The sequence below is a fragment of the Staurois parvus genome, unplaced genomic scaffold, assembly GCF_062004578.1.
Source record: "Staurois parvus isolate SC_StPar_1 unplaced genomic scaffold, SC_StPar_1.0 ptg000084l, whole genome shotgun sequence".
Taxonomy (NCBI): Eukaryota; Metazoa; Chordata; class Amphibia; order Anura; family Ranidae; genus Staurois; species Staurois parvus.
This window is the reverse complement of record NW_028317880.1, coordinates 895511-922673: the sequence shown is the minus strand read 5'-3', so window position 1 is coordinate 922673 and position 27163 is coordinate 895511. Positions and strand designations below refer to the sequence as shown.

The 27163-nt window shown below is 45.3% G+C and overlaps 1 protein-coding gene across 1 annotated transcript; it reads left to right on the top strand.

The window, feature by feature from the left end:
* The first annotated feature begins 1937 nt into the window (after window positions 1-1937).
* THUMPD1 (THUMP domain 1 NAT10 acetyltransferase adaptor) lies at window positions 1938-20834 on the top strand. The gene is made up of 4 exons (XM_089669938.1): window positions 1938-2198; window positions 8728-8911; window positions 9220-9468; window positions 19455-20834. Exons 1-4 carry the CDS (start codon window positions 1998-2000, stop codon window positions 19703-19705), a joined length of 885 nt encoding a protein of 294 aa, XP_089526064.1. The 5' UTR covers window positions 1938-1997; the 3' UTR covers window positions 19706-20834.
* Window positions 20835-27163: the final 6329 nt, after the last annotated feature.

Sequence of the window (27163 nt, the reverse complement as noted above, 5' to 3'; positions counted from 1 at the left end):
AAACAAAAAAAGACCAACAATTTTGAGAAAAAAAATATTTTTTACTTTTTGCAATTAAACATGTCCAGTAAAAAAGCCGGAGGGGAATCACCAGCCGGGACCCGGTAATCAACAGCTGAAGCCGCCAATGGTGGTGCTAGTAGGGCGTGCGCCTCCTACCCAGAATTGCGAAATCACGTGTATATATATATGTGATTTTGCATAGCCCTGCCACCCTGTACCATTATTTCTGCTATAGGGCGGCGGGCAAGCCCACAGAAAATTACCAAAAAGGAAGCCCTGGAATTGGAAATGTTAGGAGTCCTGAGAAGAGTCAGAAGTGCTGGCTCAGGCTCTCAGCAGCTCACAGTCTGAGCCAGCTGCTGGTCCAGACATCTGGGTGGATCCCAACATTATTGTCAGGATCCCTGCAGAGCCTGGACCAGTTAAGTGACATCAGCCAACAGCAGACTTTGGCTGGCTGTTGGCTGAAAATGGGTCACAGGAGTGCAGAACAAAGAACACTCATGTGATACATAGGACAAGTATGGAAAAAATAGCTTTAGCTATACATCTCCTTTAACCGCTTCCTGTCCGCCCTATAGCAGAAGCACTGCTACAGGGTGGCATGGGTGCACAAAATCATGTGTATATATATGTGACTTTGCAGTTCTGGGTATAGGGCACGCTCCCTACCCAGGTCGCCATTCGCGGCCTCAGCTGTCAATCACCGGGTCCCGGCCAGTGATTATTCACCGCCACCCGGTGACTGCCGAGCACCTCAGACAAGGGGGAGAACTGTTTGTAAGCAATACAGATCTCTCCTCTGTCAACTCCTGCACACTGCTTTTCATGGCTGTGCATAGTACAGTAAAGCACATACACAGCACACTATGTAAAACGGAACACAGCACACAGTTAACCCTTTGATCGCCCCAGATGCTAACCCCTTCCTGTCCAGTGCCATTAGTACAGTGTCAGTGCTTTTTATTAGCACTGATCACTGTATTGGTGTCACTGGGGATGTCAGTGACACCAAGTCAGTTCCCCTCAGAGTCAGAATGCTCGCCGCAGTCCCGCAATAAGTCACTGATCGCCACCATTACTAGTAGAAAAATTTTTTTTAAATACCAAATACCAGTATATATGTCGCCATTTGTAAACGCTATAACGTTCACGTAAACCAATTAATTTACACATATTGGGATTTTTTTCTAGCAAAGACATGTAACAGAATACATCTTAGCCTAAATTTATGACAAAATTTTATTTTTTAATTTTTTTACTGGACATGTTTAATAGCAAAAAGTAAAAAATATTTTTTCTCAAAATTGTCGCTTTATTTTTAATAGCGCAAAAAATAAAAACCGCACAAGCAATCAAATACCACCGAAAGAAAGCTCTATTCATGGGAAAAAAGGACGTAAATTTCATTTGGGTGCAGTAGTGCATGACCGTGCAATTGACAAAGTAATACAGCGCTGTAACACAAAAATAGCCTGGTCAGTAAGGGGGGTAAATCCTCAGGAGGGCAAGAGGTTAAATATAATTCTTAATTTTTACAGTGTCACCCTTAAACAGGGGCGGACTGACAACTCATGGGGCCCCCAGGCAATAGGGGATCATGGGGCCCGTGTCCTTGCCCAAACTCAAAAAAGCCTATGAAAAAGGTACCAGTGGCATCTCATGGGGCCCCCTACTGACCCCGGGCCCTTGGGCAGTGCCCAAGTTTCCAATTGATCAGTCCACCCCTGCCCTTAAACCTCTATGAGAGTTCAGTGACTTCTGTTTAGGCACTGACAGTATTACACCAACTCTCCATCTCACTGTTGTCACCAATGACTAATACAATTCAGGAGCAGCAACATCCACCTCTAGCTGCTGCTCCACAGAACACACAGCGCAGCCAGCCAGCCCCAGCAGCATGGCTCTTCTAATACACAGTCGCGCTGTGATGACGTCAGAGGTAAGCGGCGGAGTGACACGTGAGTGAGTGTAGCTGGAGGCCGTGAGCTAGGATGAGTTCTGAGGTGCAGAAAGGGAAGAAGAGAGGGAAGGCTCAGTACCTGGGCAATGCCAAGCGGCACAAGGGCGGCAAGCAGCTGGAGGTTGGCATGCAGGGCATCCTCATCACCTGCAACATGAATGAGAGGAAGTGTGTGGGAGAAGCCTACAGCCTGCTCAACGAGTATGGGGACCTGCTGTATGGGGCTGAGAAGGTGGGTGACCACACACTGCTACACCCCCACCACATGTCTGGCTATATTGAGGGCCGCTGACAAACCAAACCATTTCTCTTCTGCTTTTGCGTCAAAAAATGTGATCATGTATTCTTCACGCTAATCCTGGTCTGGTGCGGTTTTTAAAATGCTGCTTGCTGCATTTCAGGTGCAGTGAAATAAGCGCACCAAAAACACACCTCCCCATTGAAATAAATGGAAATCATAGCAAAAAATGCCTAAAAAACACACCGCCTTGTGTTTTTGGTGCAGCTTTTGAGTCATGTCCTGAAAAAAAAAAACTAAAAATGCATTTTTTTTGCCACGGATCAGTGTGAAAGTAGCTTAGCGCCACCTACGTTTCACATTGATTTGGATGGTGCAGTGACATGTTGGGGTACATTGACACTTGCAGATGTACCCCATGACGGTTACATGAGTCCGATCCCTGAGTGGGTGGGGAGATGTTAGCTGTGGGAGGCAGCTCCATTGAAAGCAATGTGGGGCTTCTGGCCCTCGCTGTTGATCACTGATGGATCCATCACCTGCAAGTGATCATTCTTGGATGTAGACTGTCCACAGAGCAGATCACAGAACGCTGTGTGAGGAATTACATGGGAGCTGCTGCAGTTATCTTGGAGTCAGCAGCCTCCCATTGCTTTTAGCCCTGGTTCACACTGATGCTGTGCGGAATTTGCAGCGTTTTCAGTACGAATTCTGCACTGCATCAGAATCGCACCCCGTTCATGCGAACCGCTGCGGGTGTGTATGTTAAGTTAACAACACCTTAAAATTGGTCCGCAAAACGCGGCGCGATGTGCAGACTCGGATCACATAGGTGAAATACTTATGCGATCTGATTCTAATGTGGACCAAAAAAAGGGTCCTGCACGTTTTTGGTGCGTGTGCGGTGGTAATAGAGCCATACAAAATGTATGACTCTAATCGCACCGCACACAAATCGCATGTGATTTGCACAGGAATGCGGTGCGGTTCCTGTGCGAATCACATGTGATATGCCGCACATATGTGAAGTAAACTCCCACTGGACGCTGGTACCTTCAGGTGAGCATATAATAAAACTTATCTGTAGGTACAAGAAATATCTCCTAAACATGTCCTGTATAGGAAATATTCAGTGTCCCTGCAGCTGATGATGTCACCGGTGCATGGCAGCTGATGTCACCAGTGCATGCGCTCTGAAGGAACAGACCACCCCCTCCTTGCTCTCCTCTTTCTCTACAGTATTTGGAGATCCACGAGGCAGTGTCAGCTATTAACAGAGGTGTCCGTTTATGAACTAGCGGTAAATAATCGCTGCTCAGTTCTCCTGTGAATGCCTTTTATGAAGCGGTGTAGATCAGTTCGAACGAAGGGAGAACGGTCTACAAACACTGGAAACCGGTTGCTTTTACTATAATCTTGCGAGATTACAGTAAAAGATCAGTTTACTAAGCAGAGGTAAATTATTGCTGGTTTGTTTTCGGTTCCTCCGATTCTCCAGCTCTGGGCTGGAGAATCTGGAGGGAGAGCACAGATCTCCAGTGAAGGACTGAACATGTTCTCCGCTGATCTCCTGAGTGTCAAACTGTGAATGACCAGAGAATAGCTGCGATCCTCTGAATCACAGCTATTCTCTGTGTCATAAATGGACACCAGAGTTTGACAGCTCTCAAACTCACTCCTTCGCTATACTGGCTGGGGGATTCTAAATGATCATCTACATCATACACTTGGAATTTTTTCTATGTTGCGATCTGCAACAAAGTTGTTTGTCAAGAGTTTACTCTGTATGGAGATCCAGGAGGCAGTGTCAGCAGTGTCCACCATTAGCGGATTTTGACAGCTGTCAAACTCACTCCTTGCTTATGCCGGCTGAGGGATTCTGAATGGTCATCTACTTCACACACTTGGAATTGCTTCTATGTTGCGATCTGCACCAGAGCTGTTTGACAATAATTTTACACGTGAGTGTACTATTTTTTTAATTGTTTAATAAAACTACATGATTTGGTGACAGAGATGCTTCGCTGCTGTTCTTTTGTTTTGTCAAATGTAACTATATCCTCAGACAGTTGTTCTCAGACTTTCACGTGTCAGGGTTTAGTTAGCTGGTGTTTTTTTTGTTTGTTTTTATTACAGTATATGTTCAGCCGAAATCTAACATCGAGCAATGTAAGATAGAAAGCATTGCACCTTTGATAGGACTCTCTTGCCATCCTCAAATCCCAAATTTGCTACCTGAAATAAGAGTGTAAATGCTCACCTCTTGTGCTGCCCTGTTGAGTATTCCTCCCTCAGTCTGCTGGAATCTGACACTTGGGAATGATGATCCCTGAAAGCAGTCAGTAATTTTTCCACTGATCTGCAAGACAATACTTTTTCATCCTGTAGGGACATGGATTTTGGTAGAAGGAACCATTGAGGGCTGTGGTGGACATAGGAGGTGGACACTTCTGGGAGTATTAGTTGCCCAACAGACTTTGGGGGGACAAATACTAATCAACATTGTCTTTTAGCAGTGCAGGAAAGGTCATTATTCTACACTTTTTTTTTAGGCAGCAAAGTCTGCATTTTTACATCATCAGGGTTGCTTTCCTCAGGGGATCCTGTTCTCATCCTAAATAGAAAAAAAAGGTCAGCAGAAATATACAGGGCTCAACAAATACAGGTCGCCATGGCAGCTAGAAATTGTGTCCTGGCGCCTGGGTTCACACACTGTCTTCCACTGACTTGAAGTCAAAATTGCGTCCCCTTGACTTCGACGCAAAATTGTGGCCCATTGACTTCAGTACAGAATTGCATCCCATTGACTTCAGTGCAAAATTGCATCCCATTGACTTCAGTGCAAAATTGCATCCCATTGACTTCAGTGCAAAATTGCATCCCATTGACTTCAGTGCAAAATTGCGTCCCATTGACCTCAGTGCAAAATTGCGTCCCATTGACCTCAGTGCAAAATTGCGTCCCATTGACCTCAGTGCAAAATTGCGTCCCATTGACTTCAGTGCAAAATTGCGTCCCATTGACTTCAGTGCAAAATTGCGTCCCATTGACTTCAGTGCAAAATTGCGTCCCATTGACTTCAGGGCAAAATTGCGTCCCATTGACTTCAGGGCAAAATTGCGTCCCATTGACTTCAGGGCAAAATTGCGTCCCATTGACTTCAGGGCAAAATTGCGTCCCATTGACTCCAGGGCAAAATTGCGTCCCATTGACTCCAGGGCAAAATTGCGTCCCATTGACTCCAGGGCAAAATTGCGTCCCATTGACTCCAGGGCAAAATTGCGTCCCATTGACTCCAGGGCAAAATTGCGTCCCATTGACTCCAGGGCAAAATTGCGTCCCATTGACTCCAGGGCAAAATCGCGTCCCATTGACTCCAGGGCAAAATCGCGTCCCATTGACTCCAGGGCAAAATCGCGTCCCATTGACTCCAGGGCAAAATCGCGTCCCATTGACTCCAGGGCAAAATCGCGTCCCATTGACTCCAGGGCAAAATCGCGTCCCATTGACTCCAGGGCAAAATCGCGTCCCATTGACTCCAGGGCAAAATCGCGTCCCATTGACTCCAGGGCAAAATCGCGTCCCATTGACTCCAGGGCAAAATCGCGTCCCATTGACTCCAGGGCAAAATCGCGTCCCATTGACTCCAGGGCAAAATCGCGTCCCATTGACTCCAGGGCAAAATCGCGTCCCATTGACTCCAGGGCAAAATCGCGTCCCATTGACTCCAGGGCAAAATCGCGTCCCATTGACTCCAGGGCAAAATCGCGTCCCATTGACTCCAGGGCAAAATCGCGTCCCATTGACTCCTGTGCCAAATCGCGTCCCATTGACTCCTGTGCCAAATCGCGTCCCATTGACTCCTGTGCCAAATCGCGTCCCATTGACTCCAGTGCCAAATCGCGTCCCATTGACTCCAGTGCCAAATCGCGTCCCATTGACTCCAGTGCCAAATCGCGTCCCATTGACTCCAGTGCCAAATCGCGTCCCATTGACTCCAGTGCCAAATCGCGTCCCATTGACTCCAATGCAAAAACTGTCAATAGCAATCCTATGTAAACCCTTATCTCAGCATGCCACTCTACTCTACTCTGGAACGCACCGCTGCAAACTCACACAGGACCCTTTTTGTAATGGCACTCAAAACCCAATGCTTGTGGATCGCACTAGGAACATATAATATATGTTGCGAATCTGTGAATTTGAAAACGCATCCAGAATCGTATATGTGGGTGAACCAGGGCAGCTCCATTCACACCTGGGCATTTTGGGATTGTCAGTGATTGCAAAATGCAGGTTCAGGTGACATTATTTTCAGTGGCTCCTAAAACATGGTGTGGTTTTGCCATGATTGTCTCCTGGCAAATTGCATCACGTGAAGCTTGTCGTCCAAAAGTTGCGCCAACAACCCACGCTACACTAACAAAACAAAAAAAAAAAAACTGGGTCCTAACTTTTTTTAGCTGGCTCCTAGATTTAAAACAAATTTGTCAAGGTGTGTGATATATATATACACATACAGGGGCATCTCAATAAATTAGAATATCATCAAAAAGTTACTTTATTTCAGTAATTCAATTCAAAAAGTGAATCCATATATTATATAGTTACACAGAGTGATATATTTCATTCTTTTAGTTGTGATGATTATGAGTTACAGCTAGTGAAAACCCAAAATTCAGTGACTCAGAAAATTAGAATATTGTGAAAAAGTTCAATATTGTAGACTCACGGGGGTTTATTTACTAAAGCTGGAGAGTCCAAAATCAGACTCCCTTCTGCATAGAAACCAATCAGCTTCTAACCTCAGCTTGTTCAATGAAGCTTTGGCAATGAAACCTGGAAGCTGATTGGTTTCTATGCAGAAGGGAGTCTGATTTTGGACTCTCCAGCTTTAGTAAATAAACCCCATGGTGTCACACTCAAAACAAAAACGCCTGTAAAGGTTTCCTGAGCCTATAAATGGTCGTTCAGTAGGTTACACAATGGGGAAGACTGCTAACTTGACAGTTGTCCAGAAGACAGTCATTGATACCCTCCACAAAGAGGATAAGTCACAAAAGGTCATTGCTAAAGAAGCTGGCTGTTCACAGAGTGCTGTATCCAAGCATATTAATGGAAAGTTGAGTGGAAGGAAAAAGTGTGGTCGAAAAAATAATATATATTGAAATCAAACCTACGCACACTGGCTGCTTTAGGCATCATTGCACTTTTCAAAAGTACTAATGGTATATGCGCATTGTTGTAACTCTTTATACCAGTGGTTGTTGATTTATGAGCTAAAGGAGGCTTCCTTTATGTAATGCTTGAGAGAGTGCCGCTGAAGGCCAGAACAGAGTGGCTACAGAACAGGAAAGTATAGCGTTTTTTTTTACAGGGATAGCTAGGTTAGGTTTATAATGTGTCTGTGAGTAGGTTTAGTTGCCATTCACACTAGTGTGTTCTAAATCGTGGGCGGCATCGCTGCAATTCTGCCCGCGATTTGAAAATACGCGACACCCAAAAAAGGTTACGGAACCTTTTTGGGGTGTTGCACATCCTGCGATTTTGTTTGCGCGATCATGGCACGTTTGCCACACAGGAAAATCGATACGATCGTGGAAAAAAGGCCCTGCATTTTCAGGTGCCATTGAAATGAATAGCACCTGAACAGACGATCATGTGTTTTCACACTTTCACAGCGTGTTTTCAGATTACAGGCAGAATCTCGACGATTCCGCCAACGATTTGAAACACTCTATTGTGAATGGAGCCGTAGAGTTAGTTAGGTTTTGCCTTTACTTCCACTTTAATTTATACTTGTAGGCGGCCTGGAGGTCAGTTACACAGCCTCATAGTTGTTTATAATAGGCATAGTAAGTAAAGAAGTGTTGTGGGGTTATAATTTGCTAATTACAGTAAATAACAACAAACAACATTTAAGTTTTAGGCCCTTTTCATACGAGCGGACCGTTTGGGTCCACCTGTCCGTTTTTCAAACGGACCCGATCAGCGCTCTCTATGGAACGGTGGGTGTAAACGGACATGTGTACACCTGCTTGCATCCAACACGATCCTGTCCGCTAAAAACAGACGGATGGGGATCCATTCCCCATCCGTCTGGCGGATTGGATTGGATGACAGTCAGATGGAAACAGAGAGGCGGTCCGCTTTTATTCAACAGCCCATAGAGGACAGCATGCTGTGTTCTTATCCGGTCTGCATAAGTGAAGCGGACACGGACCTGTCATCCGCTTGCTGAGCGGGCAGATCCTCTGCTGGGCAAGCGGATCCACTGACGGGTCTGCCCCATGTGCAAGGGGCCTTATCGGTAGGTTTACTTTGCCTGTTGCTCCTTTTTTCACCTGCTGTATTTATCTGATTTGTATGTTTCGGTTGATGCAAATAGTGGGGATTGCAGTTGTGCAACATCCAATAAAAGATATTTTTTGCGCGTTATTTTGCACTGCTCTGAAAAAAGCCCAATCCAATTAGTCTACAAATAATGGCAGTGGTAAGGAAAAATATGTTCTTTTTTGTTCAGCTAGGTGAAAAGGATGACATGGCATCAGGCAGTGAGGAGGAAGAAGAGGATGATGATGATGTTGAAGTGGCATTGAAAAAAGAAGTTGATCAGATACGCACATCAACAGAGAAAAATCTATGCAGGTTTCAGTCAGTGGAGAGTGGAGCCAATAATGTCGTCTTCATAAGGACTCTAAATGTTGGTAAGATTTCTAATATAGCACTTAAAGCAGACCTGTGCTATGAACATAGTAGTGTACTGGTCAATATCCTTTTATCTTAACTGTTAAGGTTCTATGGATGCCACCATCTGGGAGAGATGGGGGGGGGGGGGGTGGAGGTAAGAAATGTCTGGGAATTTTTTTTCTAACCTATTTAAATTTTAGCAAAATAAAATCTCTACTATTGTGGGATTGGATGTGTAGTCATCTTGCCTAGTTCTGCCATATTTTTGACTAAGGACCATAGTGTTATATTTATTGTTTTTTTTTTGTGATATGTTACTCTATAGAGCCTGAGAAGTTGGTGCACCACATATTAAAAGATCTGTTCACCACAAAGAAGAAGAAAACGCGTGTGATCCTCCGTATGCTGCCTGTCACTGGTACATGTAGAGCTTTTCCTGAAGATCTCAAAAAGTACGCAGAGACTTTTTTTGAGCCTTGGTTCAAGGCTCCCAACAAAGGCACCTTCCAGATAGTGTACAAAGCAAGGAACAACAATCATATGAATCGAGACGAAGTCATTAAAGACTTGGCAGGTATTGTTACCTAAACTAACCAACAATTGATGACCTATCTGGGAGAATGAAACATTTTTGTTTTCTACCAGTTTTACCGGAACTGGCATGTATGTCAGGGAAACTCTGAGCATACTTAAGTGCTACTGATCAAATTTGACACTGCAAAGGAACTATTATGATTGGACAACAAACTGACAATCAACAATAGGAAAAATCTGCATTTGTACAACAGATAGGTTTGAAACGGATGTTGAATTTTATCGCTGGACGCCTGGGACATGTAGTCTGGGTGTCGGGCAGGTAGCTTTTTTTCAACCTTTAGCCCTGCTGCGGGCAAACAGCAGGGCTGACCTGTTAGGTGAAAGCGATCGTATGGCAGCGCTGCCACCCCATTTCTTTCACACAGTCCATCACAGTGCCAGCGCCTGCTCTCCAAGTCTCCCAGGCTCCGCTTGCCCATTTGCAGGCCCGGGACTGGCTCAATGTGCACCAGCGGCTAGAGGGGAGGGAGGAGAGCAACCGCATCCGCTCCCCTTCTTGTCCTGACCCGGAAATGACGTTTGACATCACTTCCAGGTCCCCGTTCGCAGATTTTCCGGCCATTGAGGCCGGGAAAGAATGTAAAGCAGTGTGATGTACACTGCATTATATTCAGGGGAGCACAGGGTCTTTTAGACCTTGCATGTCTCATTAAAGAGTACCTGTCACCGAAAAATCATCACATAAGGAACTTTTTGCCCCCTATGTGTTGGGGGGAAAAAAAATTAAGTTAAAAAAATTTCTTTTTTTATTAGTAAAAAAAAAATCAAAGTTGCACCCAAGCACATAACATCCTGTCCCATAACATTTTTGAGCCCCCCCCCCCTCACATATACGCACGTAAAAGAGAAAAAGCACGCCCCGAGGCGCCTACGCATGAAAATGTTCATTGCGATACACATGTTACTTATTGCCGCGCACGCCATAATGAGAGCAATATTTCTAGCACCTACAAAGACCTCTTCCGTAACACTATACTGGTGACATATAAGGGGCTTTAAAAGCATTGCCTATAGAAAATATAGGGAACTGAAGTGTGTCACTTTTTCAGCAGCGCACGCAAATTTAAGGTTTGACATGTTGGATATCTATTTACTCGGTGGAAACTCATCTTTTATATATTACCAAAATAGGGTAATTTATTGCTTTTTTGTGTATTTTGTACTGAAATTTTGCATTTCCTAGACCTTTGCGGTATTATCGTGCAACATAAAAAATTGGAACTATTTCTTTTTTATTCTCTAGGGTCTTTGCCTTCAAAAAATATATAATGTTTGGGGGTTTTGTGTAATCTTCAAGCCTAAAATGATTTTTTTAACGTGCATAAACAGCTCTGGCAGAAAAAGGGATAAAGGATAAGCCTGACACTCCCCTTTCCTGACAAGCACCCAATCGGTGCTCATTACACTGCAAGGTCACTCCCTTCCTTGCTAGTCCCCAGAGGCGGTGCTAGAGAAAGGGAGGGGAGGAGGAAATACAGCGCAATGTTAAAAAAATTAAATGTTTATGTTGCCATAAAGCCTCTTTTGATTTTAAAAGCCCCAGACATTCCTAACAGCACCTCAGATTTAAATACGGTTTTGGTTAAAAACATTTTTTCCCCTACCGTCTTTCAGGCCAGCACTCTGAGAGACCTCGGCTCCTCCCCATCTGAGGAAACACCTCCACCTACAATAAAAAAGCTCCACTCCCCTCTGACCTCAGTTCAGGTGTTTCCTCCGGTGGGGAGACACGAGGAGGCGCAGGGGACGATAGGGGAGCCGAGGGCTGGATAGCCGGCTGTGAGGCCCGACGCAGCCGGGAGTGAAGGCCGGAGTGTCCGGCTGCATATCCTCCCAGGGCAGGCTGCCAGCAGTGAGAGTGCATCCCGGGGGACGGGACAGGGCACTTACCTGCTCTTCGCCCCCCGACCCCCTCCGGCGAGGGGGGGTGTCGGGATGGCCGTGGTGAGGTCTGGGGAGGATCGGGGGGAGTTCCGCTCCTTCCCATGCTGGCGGTCTGAGGGCTTTGCCGGGCCGGACGTCGGGAGACGGCGGTTTCCGGCGGAAGGGGCGGGGCTTCGCCCAGGGCCGCGACTTCCGCTTCCGGTCGCGGCCTTCACACCACGGCGGCGCGAAATTCGAATATGGCGGTGCGGTGCACAGCGGTCTGGGGGACAGACCTGCACCAGGCGACCACCCTCCGGTTCGGGATGTCGGAGGCACCGGGACCAGGAGATGCCAGCACCAGCCAGTCGCAGGTAAGGTGCCTCAGTGAGGCCTCCCCTACCTGTGGGCCCCTAGCAGAAGGTGGGGCAAGGGGTCTGCGGTTTTTCAGGCCCTTGTTGCTCTGCCGGGAAGCAGGGGGGGGGGGGGGGGTGTTTAGTGTCGGACTGATTGGGCTTCCCTCCTCCCCCCTTTTCTTTTGTGTCTTGCAGGGCAAGGCCCGAGCTAAACTTAGGCACCAGGAGCCCAAGCGGAGATGCCCTTCCTGTAAGGAAGTTCTAAAAGAATCTTGGCGAAAGGTTCTTTGTGGCCCATGTATGCAGGGGTTGGTGAGGGAGGAGAAGCCGGAACAGGGGGACCTAGCTAGGTCAGTGAAGGAGTTGGCTACCACCTTCGACTCCTTCAAGTCCCTCATGGAGAGGTTTGCCCTCCCATTACCTACACTTCCCCCCCCCCAGGTGGCTTCGGTGAGTCGTCGGGAACCCCTTATGACTGGGGAGGAACCAGTGGGGGACTCCCAGTCTGAGGAGGAATCAGCGGGTGAGGGTCCCTCAGAGGAAGGGAGGGGCCCCTCCCGGTATAAGTTGACCCTAGAGGAGGTTGATGAGCTCCTGGGGGCTATATACGAAACCCTGGACATTAAGGAGGAGGTTAAGGCCTTATCTCTCCACGACCAAATGTATCAGGGATTGGAGGAGCACCAGCACAGAATGTTTCCTGTGCATGACATTTTGGTAGACACGATTAAGAAGGAGTGGCAAGACCCGGAAAGGAAACCGTTCTTCTCAAAAGCATTGAGGAGGAGGTTTCCGTTTTCGGAAGACCCGGAGGCGGTCTGGAACAAGAGCCCCAGGCTAGATGCGGCCTTTTCCCAAACAACCAGGAGAACTGACCTAGCGTTTGAGGACATGGGGGTCTTACCAGACTTATTGGACAGAAGGGCAGAGTCTCTCCTTAGGAAGGCCTGGGACTCGACCCTGTACAACCTGAAGCCGGCCATGGCTACGACAGTGGTGGCCAGGAACTTAGAGTATTGGCTTACGCAATTACAGGCCCATATTGTGGCAGACTCTCCCAAGGAAAAAATCTTGGCCTCTTTTGAGACCCTTTTGCAAGGAGTGGGGTATATTGCGGATGCTTCCGCAGAGTCGGTGAGATTGGGGGCCAGGTCTGCTGCCCTGACCAATTCAGCCAGAAGGGCGCTGTGGCTAAAGACATGGCAGGGGGACATCACTTCAAAAGTTAGGTTATGCGGCATCCCCCTCACAGGAGACTGTCTGTTCGGCCCGGGGTTGGAGGAATTATTGGACCGGACAGCTGATAGGAAAAAGTCCTTCCCCCTCAAGAGGAAAATGCAGGAGGGGGGGACACGGAAGGCCCGCCCGGCAAAGAGGCTGAGCCTGCGACCGCCTGGTCAGGGTAGGTCGGCGGGACAGAGAGGTAGGGGAAGAGGGGGAGCGATTTTTCGCCCTCCTGAGCAGCCCCAAAAACCAAGGTGACTTGGTTCCTCCTGTGGGGGGAAGATTGGCGGCATTCCTCCCACAGTGGGAAGCCGTGGTCACCAGCCCCTTCATTTTGGATGTCATCCGAAGGGGTTACCGGTTGGAATTTCTGAGACCGCCACCCGAGACTTTTCTGGTGACGACCCGTCCAAGGGATCCGACGAAGGACGCAGCTCTGGTGGGCGCTTTGGAGATTCTGGAGTCCCAGGGGGTCATCTCCAGGGTTCCGGTAGCGGAGCGAGGGAAGGGAGTTTATTCCCATGTGTTTGTGGTTCAAAAGCCGTCGGGGGCGTTCAGACTGATTTTGAACCTGAAACCCTTGAACAAGTCAGTGCGTTACCGGAGGTTCCGCATGGATTCCATTTTTTACGATCAGGTCCCTAATCCCACCAGGTGCATTCATGGCATCCATAGACTTGAAGGACGCCTACCTACACGTGCCCGTGGCGGAAGCCTCTCAGAGGTTCCTCAGGTTGGCAGTGGGGGGGGAGGAAGGGGTTCGACACTGGCAGTTCAGGGCTCTTCCATTCGGCCTTTCCTCCTCGCCAAGAGTATTCACCAAGGTTCTGTCGGAGGCACTGATTTCTATCCGCTTGAGGGGGATTTCAGTGGTGGCCTATCTGGACGATTTGCTGCTCTTCGCGGATTCAGAGGCTCACTTACGGCAAGACCTGGTTATAGTGAGGAACCATCTGGAAAGCTTGGGGTGGATTTTGAATCTGGAGAAGTCCTGCCTGGTGCCTTCTCAGAAGGTGATTTACTTGGGCTACACTCTAGACTCGGTAGACCAAAAGACCAGCCTGACTTTGGAAAAAGTCACCAAGTTGGAGGCCGGAGTCAGATTACTGCAGGGGAGCAGGTCGATGTCCATAAGACAGGCCATGTCGGTACTTGGATTGCTGACAGCGTCCATTCCGGCAGTTCAGTGGGCAGGTCTGCATATGCGTCCCCTCCAGTTGTGGATCCTGAGGGTTTGGGACAGGAAGTGTCACTCCCTAGAACGCAGGGTCTTGGTGCCCCCCAGTGTGAAAAGGTCTCTATGGTGGTGGAGGAGATCGTCCAGCATAACTCAGGGGCTGTTGTGGTGCTTTCCGATTTCCGCGGAGGTCACTACGGATGCCAGCGCCAGGGGCTGGGGAGCCCACCTGGGAAATTTGGTGACTCAGGGGGAATGGTCCTTAGGGCAGAAGGACAAATCCTCGAATTGGAAGGAATTGAGGGCAGTGTGGGAGGCTCTGCACTCCTTCCAGGCGGAGGTCACGGGCCAGCACGTGCGTGTCCTGACGGACAATGCCACGGCAGTGGCTTATATAAACAGGCAGGGAGGGACGCGGAGCAAGGCCCTCGGGGCCTTAGCGGCGACACTGTTGTCCTGGGCTGAGCTGAATTTGGCGTCCCTGTCTGCGATACACTTAAAGGGGGAGCTGAACCAGAAGGCAGACTTCCTGAGCAGAACTCGGCTCAGGGAGTCGGAATGGGCCTTGAACCCCGATGTCTTTCAGGAGATTGTGCGAAGGTGGGGATCCCCGGATGTGGACCTTTTTGCCTCCGGAAGGAACAACAAGGTCCCAAATTTCTTCTCTCTATCCCGCTGGGACGGGTCCAGAGCGGTGGACGCATTAGGTCAGAGGTGGGACTACCGGCTTTGTTACGCCTTTCCCCCGGTTCCTTTGCTCCCCCTGGTCCTGAGGAAATTCAGGACAGAGGGGACCTCGTTAATCCTGATAGCTCCCTTCTGGCCGCGGCGGGCGTGGTTTGCGACCCTGAAGAGTTTGGCCTCTCGTCCACCCTGGGAGCTGCCTCCAAGAGTGGATTTGTTAACACAGGGGCCGGTTCTTTGCCCCAGCATAGGAAGATTGCGGTTAACGGCCTGGTTTCTGAGCAGCAGCTCCTCTTAGAAAAGGGGTTCTCGCCTAGGGTGGTGGCGACATTACTGGCCAGTAGGAAGGAGGAGACCCAGGCCATTTATGGTAGGGTCTGGGGTTGCTTTACAGCCTGGTGTGACCGGACAGCTGTGGCAACCCATAGTTTGGTTTCTGTGTTGGAATTCCTGCAGGCGGGAGCGGACAAGGGATTGTCTGTCAGCACGCTCAAGGGCCAGGTCTCGGCCCTCAGTGTGTTCTTGGAGACGCCCCTGGCCAGGGAGGCGTTGGTGAGTAGGTTTTTCAAAGCTCTGGTGAGGCAGAGGCCTCCGAGGTCCAGACCATTTCCAGTGTGGGATTTGGCCAAGGTGCTCGGGGGGATGACTAGGGCTCCGTTCGAGCCCTTGGAGTCCTGTCCGATAGGTGAGCTCACCATTAAGACTGCTTTTCTGGTGGCGATTACCACGGCGAGGAGGGTGTGTGAGATGGAGGCCCTCTCGATCAGAACACCCTATCTCCGTATTTTTTCAGACAGGATCGTTTTCAGACCAGACCCGTCCTTCATTCCGAAGGTAGCTCGGAGTTTCCAGAGGGAACAGGACATTGTCCTTCCCTCATTTTTTCCTAACCCGGTGGGGGTAGTTCAGGAGAGGTATCATTGTTTAGATGTCAGAAGGTGCGTTCTCCAGTATCTAGAGAAATCTAGGGAGTTCAGAAGCACCGAATCCCTTTTTGTTTTTTTTAAGGGGGCTAGAAGAGGCAAGAAGGCGTCTAGAAGGACGCTGGCCAGCTGGCTGCGGCTGGCGATTACAGGAGCATATCAGGCAGAAGGCCTGGAGGTCCCGGAGGGTATCAAGGCACATTCCACCCGAGCTGTGGCGGCTACCCAGGCAGAGTTAGCAGGGGTTTCCCCAGGGCAGATTTGCAGAGCGGCAACATGGTCCAGCTATGACACATTTGCCAAGCATTACAGACTGGACCTGGTCTCGGTGCAGGAGCAGGACTTTGGTCGTAAGGTCTTACAAGCAGTTAGCCCGCCCGAAGGGTGAGTACTCGCTTATCCTCTCAGAGTGCTGGCCTGAAAGACGGTAGGGGAAAAACCAAGTTACACTTACGGTAACGTCTTTTCCAGGAGTCTTTCAGGCCAGCACCGGTTTCCCACCCACTGTTGATATTGGTTATGTGAAGATGGCTTATTGTGATTATGTTGTCTCGCATTGTGTCTCCCCAGATGACCGGAGGATGCTTGGAGAACTGAGGTCAGAGGGGAGTGGAGCTTTTTTATTGTAGGTGGAGGTGTTTCCTCAGATGGGGAGGAGCCGAGGTCTCTCAGAGTGCTGGCCTGAAAGACTCCTGGAAAAGACGTTACCGTAAGTGTAACTTGGTTTTTTTTTCTTTATCTGGACAAGCAGATTGTCATGCAGGAAAAGTAGATTGAGACCCAGATTTAGTCCATGGACAAGTAGTTTTTTAAAAAATTTCCACATCCTTGATAAAAAAAAAAATGTTCAATAACCACTTGCTGTCCAGGAGATTTACCCCCCCCCCTTCATGACCAGGCTATTTCTTGCTATTGGGCACTGCGCTACTTTAGCTGACAATTTTACTATCATGCAATTCTGTACACAAATGAAATTTATATAATTTTTTTTCACATAGAGTTTTCTTTTGGTGGTATTTGATCAGCACTGGGTCTTTTATTTTTTGGCACTATAAACAAAAGACTTTTTGCTATAAAACGTATCTAATAGGAAAAATAAAATGTTTTTATAAGTTTAGGCCAAATTGTATTCTGCTACATGTCTTTTGTAAAAAAAAAAAAAATTATCTAAGTGTATATTAATTGGTTTGCATGAAAATTATAGTGTCTGCAAACTATTATATATATATATATATATATATATATATATATATATATATATATATATATATATATATATATATATATACTGGAATTTTTACTTATTTTTTCATACTAGTAAGGGCAGTGATCAGCAACTTACAGCAGGACTGTGATAGTACGGTGGGCATTCTGACACTGGGTGGGAAATGACCAACGGCCACTGACATTTCCAGTGACTCTAATATAGTAATCAGTGCTAATTAAAAGCACTGACACTGAACTAATGGCACTGGGCAGTAAGAGGTTAAAATCTGGAGCAATCAAAGGGTTAAATGTGTGTTGGGGAGTGATTTAACTATGGACTTTGTGGTGTTTTACTTTGCAGAGAGATAAAAAACCATCACGTCCCCACTGACAGGAGAGAGATATGTGTTAATATCTATATGTGTTGTCATCTATAGGAGCCAATGACAGCATCACGTGTGTACAGTGGGGCAAAAAAGTATTTAGTCAGCCACCAATTGTGCAAGTTCTCCCACTTAAGAAGATGAGAGAGGCCTGTAATTGGCATCATAGGTAGATCTCAACTATGAGAGACAAAATGAGAAAACAAATCCAGACAATCACATTGGCTGATTTGGAAAGAATTTATTTGCAAATTATGGTGGAAAATAAGTATTTGGTCACCTACAAACAAGCAAGATTTCTGGCTCTCACAGACCTGTACCTTCTTCTTTAAGAGGCTCCTCTGTCCTGCACTCATTACCTGTATCAATGGCACCTGTTTGAACTTGTTATCAGTATAAAAGACACCTGTCCACAACCTCAAACAGTCACACTCCAAACTCCACTATGGTGAAGACTAAAGAGCTGTCGAATGACACCAGAAACAAAATTGTAGACCTGCACCAGGCTGGGAAGACTGAATCTGCAATAGACAAGCAGCTTGGTGTGAACAAATCAACTGTGGGAGCAATAATTAGAAAATGGAAGACATAAAAGACCACTGATAATCTCCCTCGATCTGGGGCTCCACGCAAGATCTCACGTGGGGTCAAAATGATCACAAGAACAGTGAGAAAAAATCCCAGGACTACACGGGGGGGACCTAGTGAATGACCTGCAGAGAGCTGGGACCAACGTAACAAAGGCTACCATCAGTAACACACTACGCCGCCAGGGACTCAGATCCTGCAGTGCCAGACGTGTCCTCCTACTTAAGCCAGTACATGTCCGGGCCCGTTTGCTAGAGAGCATTTGGATGATCCAGAAGAGGAATGGGAGAATGTCATATGGTCAGATGAAACCAAAATAGAACTGTTTGGTAGAAACACAACTCATCGTGTTTGGAGGAGAGAGAATGCTGAGTTGCATCCAAAGAACACCATACCTACTGTGAAGCATGGGGGTGCAAACATCATGCTTTGGGGCTGTTTCTCCGCAAAGGGACCAGGACGACTGATCCATGTACAGGACAGAATGAATGGGGCCATGTATCGTGAGATTTTGAGTGCAAACCTCCTTCCATCAGCAAGGGCATTGAAGATGAAACGTGGCTGGGTCTTCCAACATGACAATGATCCCAAACATACCGCCCATACCGTAAGAAGCATTTCAGGGTCCTGGAGTGGCTTAGCCAGTCTCCAGATCTCAACCCCTTTGGAGGGAGTTGAAAGTCCGTGTTGCCCAGCGACAGCCCCAAAACATCACTGCCCTAGAGGAGATCTGCATGGAGGAATGGGCCAACATACCAGCAACAGTGTGTGTGCCAACCTTGTGAAGACTTACAGGAAACGTTTGACCTCTGTTATTGCCAACAAAGGATATATAACAAAGTATTGAGATGAACTTTTGATATTGACCAAATACTTATTTTCCACCATAATTTGCAAATAAATTCTTTCCAAATCAGCCAATGTGATTGTCTGGATTTTTTTTCTCATTTTGTCTCTCATAGTTGAGGTCTACCTATGATGCCAATTACAGGCCTCTCTCATCTTTTTAAGTGGGAGAACTTGCACAATTGGCTGACTAAACACTTTTTTGCCCCACTGTATGTATGTATGTGTGTATATATATACAGTATATGTGTGTGTGTGTGTGTGTGTGTGTGTGTGTGTGTGTATATATATATATATGTGTGTGTGTATGTGTGTATATATGTGTGTGTGTGTGTGTATATATAATGTGTGTGTGTGTATATATATATATATATATATATATATATATATATATAGTGATTCTGTGCAGAGCAGAAGCCCTGTAACAGTACAACTGCTACAGGGTGGTTGCCAAGTGGTAAATGACCTTATAATACCTTTAAATTTTGACTGCGTTCTCATTGATGGATCTTTCACTCACTGTGCTTGACCTCCAGAGGGAACAAAAACATTGGTGATTACATGTGTCATCCATCCTCCAGCCCAAAACAAAAATGATAGTTTTGGATTAGATGACACGTTAAGCTCCATACTTCATATGTACCTCAGTATTGCTATAGGAGGTCAGAAAAGTTTTGGTCTCTGACTGCTTACTGTGACTTTTTTACTTTCAGAAATTGTTGGCAGCTTAAACCCAGAGAACAAGGTGGACCTCAGTAACCCAGTGTTTACGATTGTGGTTGAAATTATCAAAATCGTTTGTTGTCTGAGTGTAGTGAAGGACTATACCTTGTTCAGGAAATATAACCTGCAGGAGGTAGTCAAGACCACTAAAGAGGAATTTCCACAACAACCAGCAAATGATGACAAAGACAAAGCACAAGAACAGAGCAAAGAGGAGCCTGTGCCAGCCACTGACACCTAAAAATAACAAGAAAATAATTCAGGACTGGAGGGACAGAACACTAAGAAAATTGCCACCTTTCAAGAGTTTGAGTGGAACTTGTGACAATTTTTAGTACTCTCCTGGCTTTCGCTCAACCATTTTCAAGTCTGGAAAAATGGACTGCTCTAATTTTAAATGATAGTTTAACATTGGGTATGTTGGTAGTATATTAGGCTAGTCTGCAAACTGTAACTGTGGTGTCAATTGCTAGAAATTACCAGTTCTATGTAGTGTTAGTAACTGAGTTCACTCCTGGCTTCAAGAATAGTGAGCCCATTAAGTCAATATTGAGACAATCCTGATACTTAAGGGTTCATCAAGTTCTGGTCTGTGTTGGACGAGGAAGTTAACTGTAATGTGATCAATTCACTTTAGAGCTGCTGATCCACCACTCAGCCCCAGAACACTTATAGATCCAAAACTTCTACCTTCTTGTCTTAGGCTGAGCTTTATTCCTGAATGGAGAAACACAGACCAGTGAACCAAAGCCATGTAAAATAGCATGTGTGTTATAGATGGCCCTCTCCTTATATTTGCTTAATTTCCCTTTACTTTCCCAAAATAAAAACTTGTGACTCAGAGAACTACTGAAGTCAGTGGACCACTGGCACCTCCCATATTTTATGTTGACTGTTGTATGTTAAAGTTTAGAGATGTTAAAGGTAAGCTGTTTTCACTTTAGAATTTTTAATTTAACAGCAACTTCCATGTAATTATATATGAGAGTACATCTGCATTGATTTTTATATATTCTTTTATTTTGGAAAGCCTTGCACTTTTGAAGCAGCTTGTTCTTTCTACTTTTCTATGTCATTTTGTACCTACAGTTGTGTCCAAAATTATTCAACCCCCAATGCTGTAAAGGGGTTTAGGGACTATAGTGTACATTTGGAATTGTATTCAGAATCAAATCCTACAAGGACGTTGTAACTACCCAAATGCAACTAAAATGACATCAATTGTTTATGTAATACAGTAGTAAATGGTTCTTATGTGGTTTCTTCATTGCCACAATTATTCAACCCCTTAAAGACTACCACTCTGAAGAACAGAGGTTCATACAGGTGCTTTCCATCAGGTATTGAAAACACCTGTGGATGTCACCGAGCAGCAATCAAGCATAATAAGCACCAATTAGGCAGCTTTAAAATGACTGTGATACTCAGCTCCTTCTAGACATTTACTGGTGTGGTTACAAACATGGTGAAGGCAAGAGAATGGTCCAGGAAGACAAGAGAAGAGGTGATTTCTCTTCACAGGAAGGGCAATGGCTATAAGAAGATTGCAAAGATGTTAAACATACCAAGAGACACCTTAGGAAGCATCATTCGCAAATTCAAGGCAAAGGGCACTGTTGAAACGCTACCTGGTCGTGGCAGAAAGAAGATGCTGACTTCGACTGCTGTGCGCTACCTGAAGCGTAGAGTGGAGAGAAGTCCCCGTGTGACTGCTGAGGAACTGAGAAAAGATTTGTCAGATGTGGGTACAGAAGTTTCAGCCCAGACAATAAGACGCACACTGCGTAATGAAGGCCTCCGTGCCAGAACTCCCAGGCGTACCCCCTTGCTGTCTCCAAAGAATAAGAAGAGTCGACTGCAGTATGCCAAAAGCCATGTGGACAAACCACAAAAGTTGTGGGATAGTGTTCTGTGGACTGATGAAACAAAATTAGAACTGTTTGGGCCCATGGATCAACGCTATGTTTGGAGGAGGAAGAACAAGGCCTATGATGAAAAGAACACCTTGCCTACTGTGAAGCATGGTGGAGGGTCAATCATGCTTTGGGGCTGTTTTGCTTCTGCAGGTACAGGGAAGCTTCAGCGTGTGCAAGGTACCATGAATTCTCTTCAGTACCAGGAGATATTGGATGGAAACGTGATGCAGTCCGTCACACACCTGAGGCTTGGGAGACGTTGGACCTTTCAACAGGACAATGATCCCAAGCATACCTCCAAGTCCACTAGAGCATGGTTGCAGAGGAAAGGCTGGAACATTTTGGAGTGGCCATCGCAGTCACCAGACTTAAATCCGATTGAGAACCTCTGGTGGGACTTAAAGAAAGCAGTTGCAGTGCGCAAGCCTAAGAATGTGACTGAACTGGAGGCCTTTGCCCATGAAGAATGGGCGAAGATACCCGTAGATCGCTGCAAGACACTTGTGTCAAGCTATGCTTCACGTTTAAAAGCTGTTATAACTGTAAAAGGATGCTGTACTAAGTACTAAGATTGAATGTCACTTGGGGGTTGAATAAAACTGATAATGCTGTGAGCACAGAAAAGACATTTGTGGTTATTTCATTATAACTGTTATGTTATATTTGTCTGACCTACAAGTGCCTCTTTAATGTAAATGTAAGCAAGATGACTGAATGATCAAAAGCAATGTCAAACTGGCCAAAACACTCAATTTCAGTGGGGGTTGAATAATTTTGGACACAACTGTATGAACTGGAACGTTTGTTATTGTAAATTGTATTTAAAATTAACCAGACAGGTCATTGTATTTACTGCCATCTTGTGGTCTTTTAGAGACATTTTACTCTTGAAATGTTTATTCAAGTAGATGTATGTATGTATGCATGCTTAAGGTAAATGTATACATGCTAAGTATTGTGTAAATCTTACAAGTATTCAATACTTTGAGATTAGTGTTCTTCCCAACACTGGTTTAATTCTTTAAAAAAAAAAAAGAGCAGTCTTTGTTGAGGTACTATCCAGAGTCAGCATTTCTTCTTGCAAAGGGGTACGAGCTCACGAGATGATGCAGCCACATAATTCCTGGTGCCTCTATGGTTCTTGGCTGTGTACACAATATCCAAAACAGATTAGCACCTTCTGTAGCTTCGTACTTTGTGACATGGCATCATCTCAGCCTAGGCAAAGTCGCTTGCCTAGAGCACAAGGACTTCTTTTTATTAATAAAAGGTACTGATTTTTTGAACGTATACTCTTGTATATTGTGACAAGTCAGAAATATCATTCGAAAAGACTTGTATTTCAAAAGTTCATTTTCCAGTGTGATAATTAAACAGCAAGCTGCTTCATGTTAAAATGTAACACTTTTTACTTGCATTGATGGCTGTTGATTTTCTTGTTTTTCATTCTGATCTGTAGCAACATAATTATATTCAGGTCACATATCAAATTAAACACATCATTTTGTTTTACTAATATATGGTCTCGTGAGTTAAGCTAACAAACTTTTCTCTCCATAGAAATATAACAATTACTAATAAAAGCACTGGATTGCCAAGTTTGTTTTGTTTTTAATAAAAAGTGATTTTTTTTTTTTAATATTGCTTTTGGTGTGTGATCTAGCTTTAAACCTATTTCTGTCATTGTAAGAGGAATACTATGAGGATAAGTAAGTCAAAGATCCAGATTTTCTCACAAAGAGGCCTTTATTACAGTCACAAAAACACATAAACAAAATCTTAAAATGAACCTTTAAGGATAGAAATATTGGAGCTGTCATTGTTGACCTAATGTGAAGGTGCGAGATTCAGGACTGTGATACTAACTCTCCCTTTACTAGCTGATGCATCACTGACCTGGAACATAAATGTGCACTATATCTGGTGTCCAGGTAAAACAGGTCAGAAATGACAGCTCCTATATATCTCTTCCATGTTCCTTTTGAGCACAGTCAGGCAGTGCTGTATAAAGGATGTGCAAAGTGCAGAAATTCTTAGCAATAAGTAAGAAAGGATCTCTTAGCTGGCTGCAGTAATCTGAAATTTGGTTGTTATGGGTTACTGGCCTTTGGATATCTGTACTCCACTGCCTAATTAAATCAGGCTACTTGCCTCTTAAAGCTGAACTCTGAGCCCAAAAACTTTTCATTAAGTGTATTGCTCATAAGTGACAAAGGATATAAATAAAGGCTCTTATCAATGCTCTGATGAAGAGAGGGGTGCTTGCCTAACACTTGATGGGGTTGCCCAATAAAATGGTCACTGAGCATTACAAATGCTGGAATGTCAATGCAATCTCTACTCTATTATCTGACCTTTTAAAAAAGCTTCCATTTTGACAAGAAACCTGCAGTACATTAGAGAAATATGTTCCCACAAATCAGTTCCCTGCAAATCCTTGTTGCTTTTTGCGCTGCCTTATAAATTAAACTCATACTGGTACTGAAATGACAGGGACTGTACAAAAATTTTAACTTTATCATATGCCATCAGTCTGATTAGGATGGGTAAATAAAAGGGTTAAAATGATTACTTTTCCTGTAGAAAATTCTGCTCCAGGGTCTTTCTAATGGTGGCCCCATGACCAGACACCTAGGAGTTGATTTACTAAAACTGGAGAGTGCAAAATCTGGTGCAGCTGTACAGGGTAGCGAATCGGCTTCTAACTTCTGCTTGTTCAATTGAGCTTTGACCAAAAAACCTGGAAGCTGATTGGTTTCTACAGAGCTGCACTGGATTTTACACTCTCCAGTTCTAGTAAATCAAACCCTTAGTAATCATGTCATCACCTAGTTATCTTGGGATCAATGCTAAGGCCATATGCACACTGGATATTTTTGACACTATTCTTAGGAGGTGGTTTTTTCCTTCCCTTCCTCTAAATGCCCCTGTGTGTTACGTTTCTGTGATGTAAAAAAATGAGACAAAGATAAATCGGGTCAGAATTTTTTCCACCCTTTAATGTGATCTATAAACTGTATAACTCAATTGAAAAACAAACAGAAATAAACATAAAAAAACAAAAATAATGCGGTTGCATAAATGTGCACACTCTCTTATAACTGGGGCTGTAGCTGTGTTTTGAATTAAGCAATCACATTAAAAATCATGTTAAATAGGAGTCAGTACACACCTGCCATCCTTTAAAGTGCCTCTGATTAACCCCAAATAGAGTTCAGCTGTTCTAGTAGGTCTTTCCTGACATTTTCTTAGTCACATCTTACAGCAAAAGCCATGGTCCGCAGAAAGCTTCCAAAGCATCAGAGGGATCTCATTGTTAAAAAGTATCAGTCAGGAGAAGGGCACAAAAGAATTTCCAAAGCATTAGATAAACCATGAAACACAATGAAGACAGTCATCAAGTGGAGGAAATATGGCTCAACAGTGATAATACCAAGAACTCAACGTTCCTCCAAAATTGATGAAAAGACGGGAAGAAAACTGGTCTGGGAGGCTGCCAAGAGGCCTACAGCAACATTAAAGGAGCTGCAGGAATATCTGGCAAGTACTGGCTGTGTGGTACATGTGACAACAATCTGTATTCTTCATTCTTCTGGACTATGGGGTAGAGTAGCAAGATGGAAGCCTTTTCTTTCGAAGAAAAACATCCAAGTCCGACTAAATTTTGCAAAAACACATTTCAAGTCTCCCAAAAGCATGTGGGAAAATTTGTTATGGTCTTATGAAACCAAGGTTGAAGTTTTTGGCCATAATTTCAAAAGATATGTTTGCTGCAAAACAACACTGCGCATCACCAAAAGAACACCATACCCACAGTAAAGCATGGTGGTGGCAGCATCATGGTTTGGAGCTGTTTTTCTTCAGCTGGAACTGGGGCCTTAGTCAAGGTAGAGGGAATTATGAAAAGTTCCAAATACCCATCAATATTGGCAAAAAACCTTCAGGTTTCTGCTAGAAAGCTGAACATGAAGAGGAACTTCATCTTTCAGCATGACAGTGACCCAAAGCATACATCCAAATCAACAAAGGAATGGCTTCACCAGAAGAAGATTAAAGTTTTGGAATGGCCCAGCCAGAGCCCAGACCTGAATCCGATCGAAAATCTATGGGGTGATCTGAAGAGGGCTGTGCACAGGAGATGCCCTCTCAATCTGACAGATTTGGAGTGTTTTTGCAAAGAAGAGTGGGCAAATGATTTATCTTTGTCTCATTTTTTTTACATCACAGAAACCTGACATGTTAACAGGGGTGAGTAGACTTTTTATATCTCCTGTAGCCATTTAGAAGAGTTTAGAAGCAGAAAGAAAAACACTGCCAGTGTGTCCGGGAGCAGCAGCGTTTTTGGCAGAGAAAATTCTTGACGCTTGTTAATGCTAGGCATGTTTAACGCTTTAGTTTTATTTCATTTCAGTGACCAGAATGAATAATTATTTTCTGCCAATAAAATGAGTTAATGCTCAATCGCTTGAGGTGTCTAAATGCAGTTTACAAGCGTCAAGCATTTTTTCTGCCAAAACACATGCCAGGAGGAAAGACACCTAGGAGAAATAGTAAAAACATCCAGTGTCAATCTACACACTGATTCTTACCTTCTACTGAGGTAACACCACCAATTGTCTAGGCTTTTGGTAATGTGACCAGTACTGAAGGGACAATTAAAATTGTTACTCTTTATCCATTCTCAACAATGACAATTTTGTTCATTCCTTGATTTTTCTTTGTGCTTATCCATGACAGTGTATAAATGGTACTTGCCCCACACTCTAGCAAACAACAGAAGTTGTGATATATAAATCTTGTTAGCCTGCATACAATCATTTTTGTAGATATATAGACCATGCAGGGTTGAGCTTGTATACAGCTCTGGAAAGGTACCAGAAATCTGCAGTGAAAAATAATAGAAAAAATTTCTTCAAGGTTTATAAACAATACATCACAGCACGGTCAGGACAATAGGTTGGCTCAAAAATGAACTCCAGAAGATCCACTCTGCAGTTTGGCGTCTCTTGTCCTGGGTCTCGTGGTGGCTACCTTTGGAAGCGGTCCCATATGCCCAGTTCCACATGAGAACCCTTCAGAAGGAAATCCTGTCCAAGTGGAACAGGTTGGCTGCTTCTCTGGACAACCAGATCTGCCTGAACTGGTAGACAAAGGCCTCTCCTCCTCTGGTGGCTACAGTCTCTGTGTCTAAGGGCTGGGAAGTCCTTTCTTCCCCTTCGCTGGACAGTGGTCACAATGGATGCCAGACAGTCGGGCTGGGGAGGAGTCCCAGGCTCAAACTCAGCTCAAGGTGACTGGAATCCAGAGGAAGCTCAACTGCCTATCAATGTCCTGAAGCTTCAAGAAATCAGCCTATCCCTGGAGCATTGTACAGATCTCTTCAGGATCCAATTTGAGAATGCCACCGCAATAACCTATGTCAATCACCAGAGAGGTATGAGAAGTTTAGCAGCGGCGCTGGAGGAATCTCACATTCTGCAGAGAAGAGAACTGTCTGTTTCAGTTCTGTGTGATGTGCATATCCCCAGTGTCAGTCTGGCAGGTGGATTAACTGAGCCATCATGCACTGGCTCAGAGTGTTCCCTGCACCCGGAGGTGTATCACCAGCTCTGTCTTCTCTGGGGGATGCCGGACATGGATCTACTAGTGTCCCGCCTCAACCAAAAGGTTCCAAAGATTGTGGCAAAAATGTGATCCTCTGGAGAGTGCCCTGGTGGTGCCGTGGGATCAATACCATCTCCTTTATGCTTTTCCTGCTCCACACTGCTCTTTTGGGGTCCCCT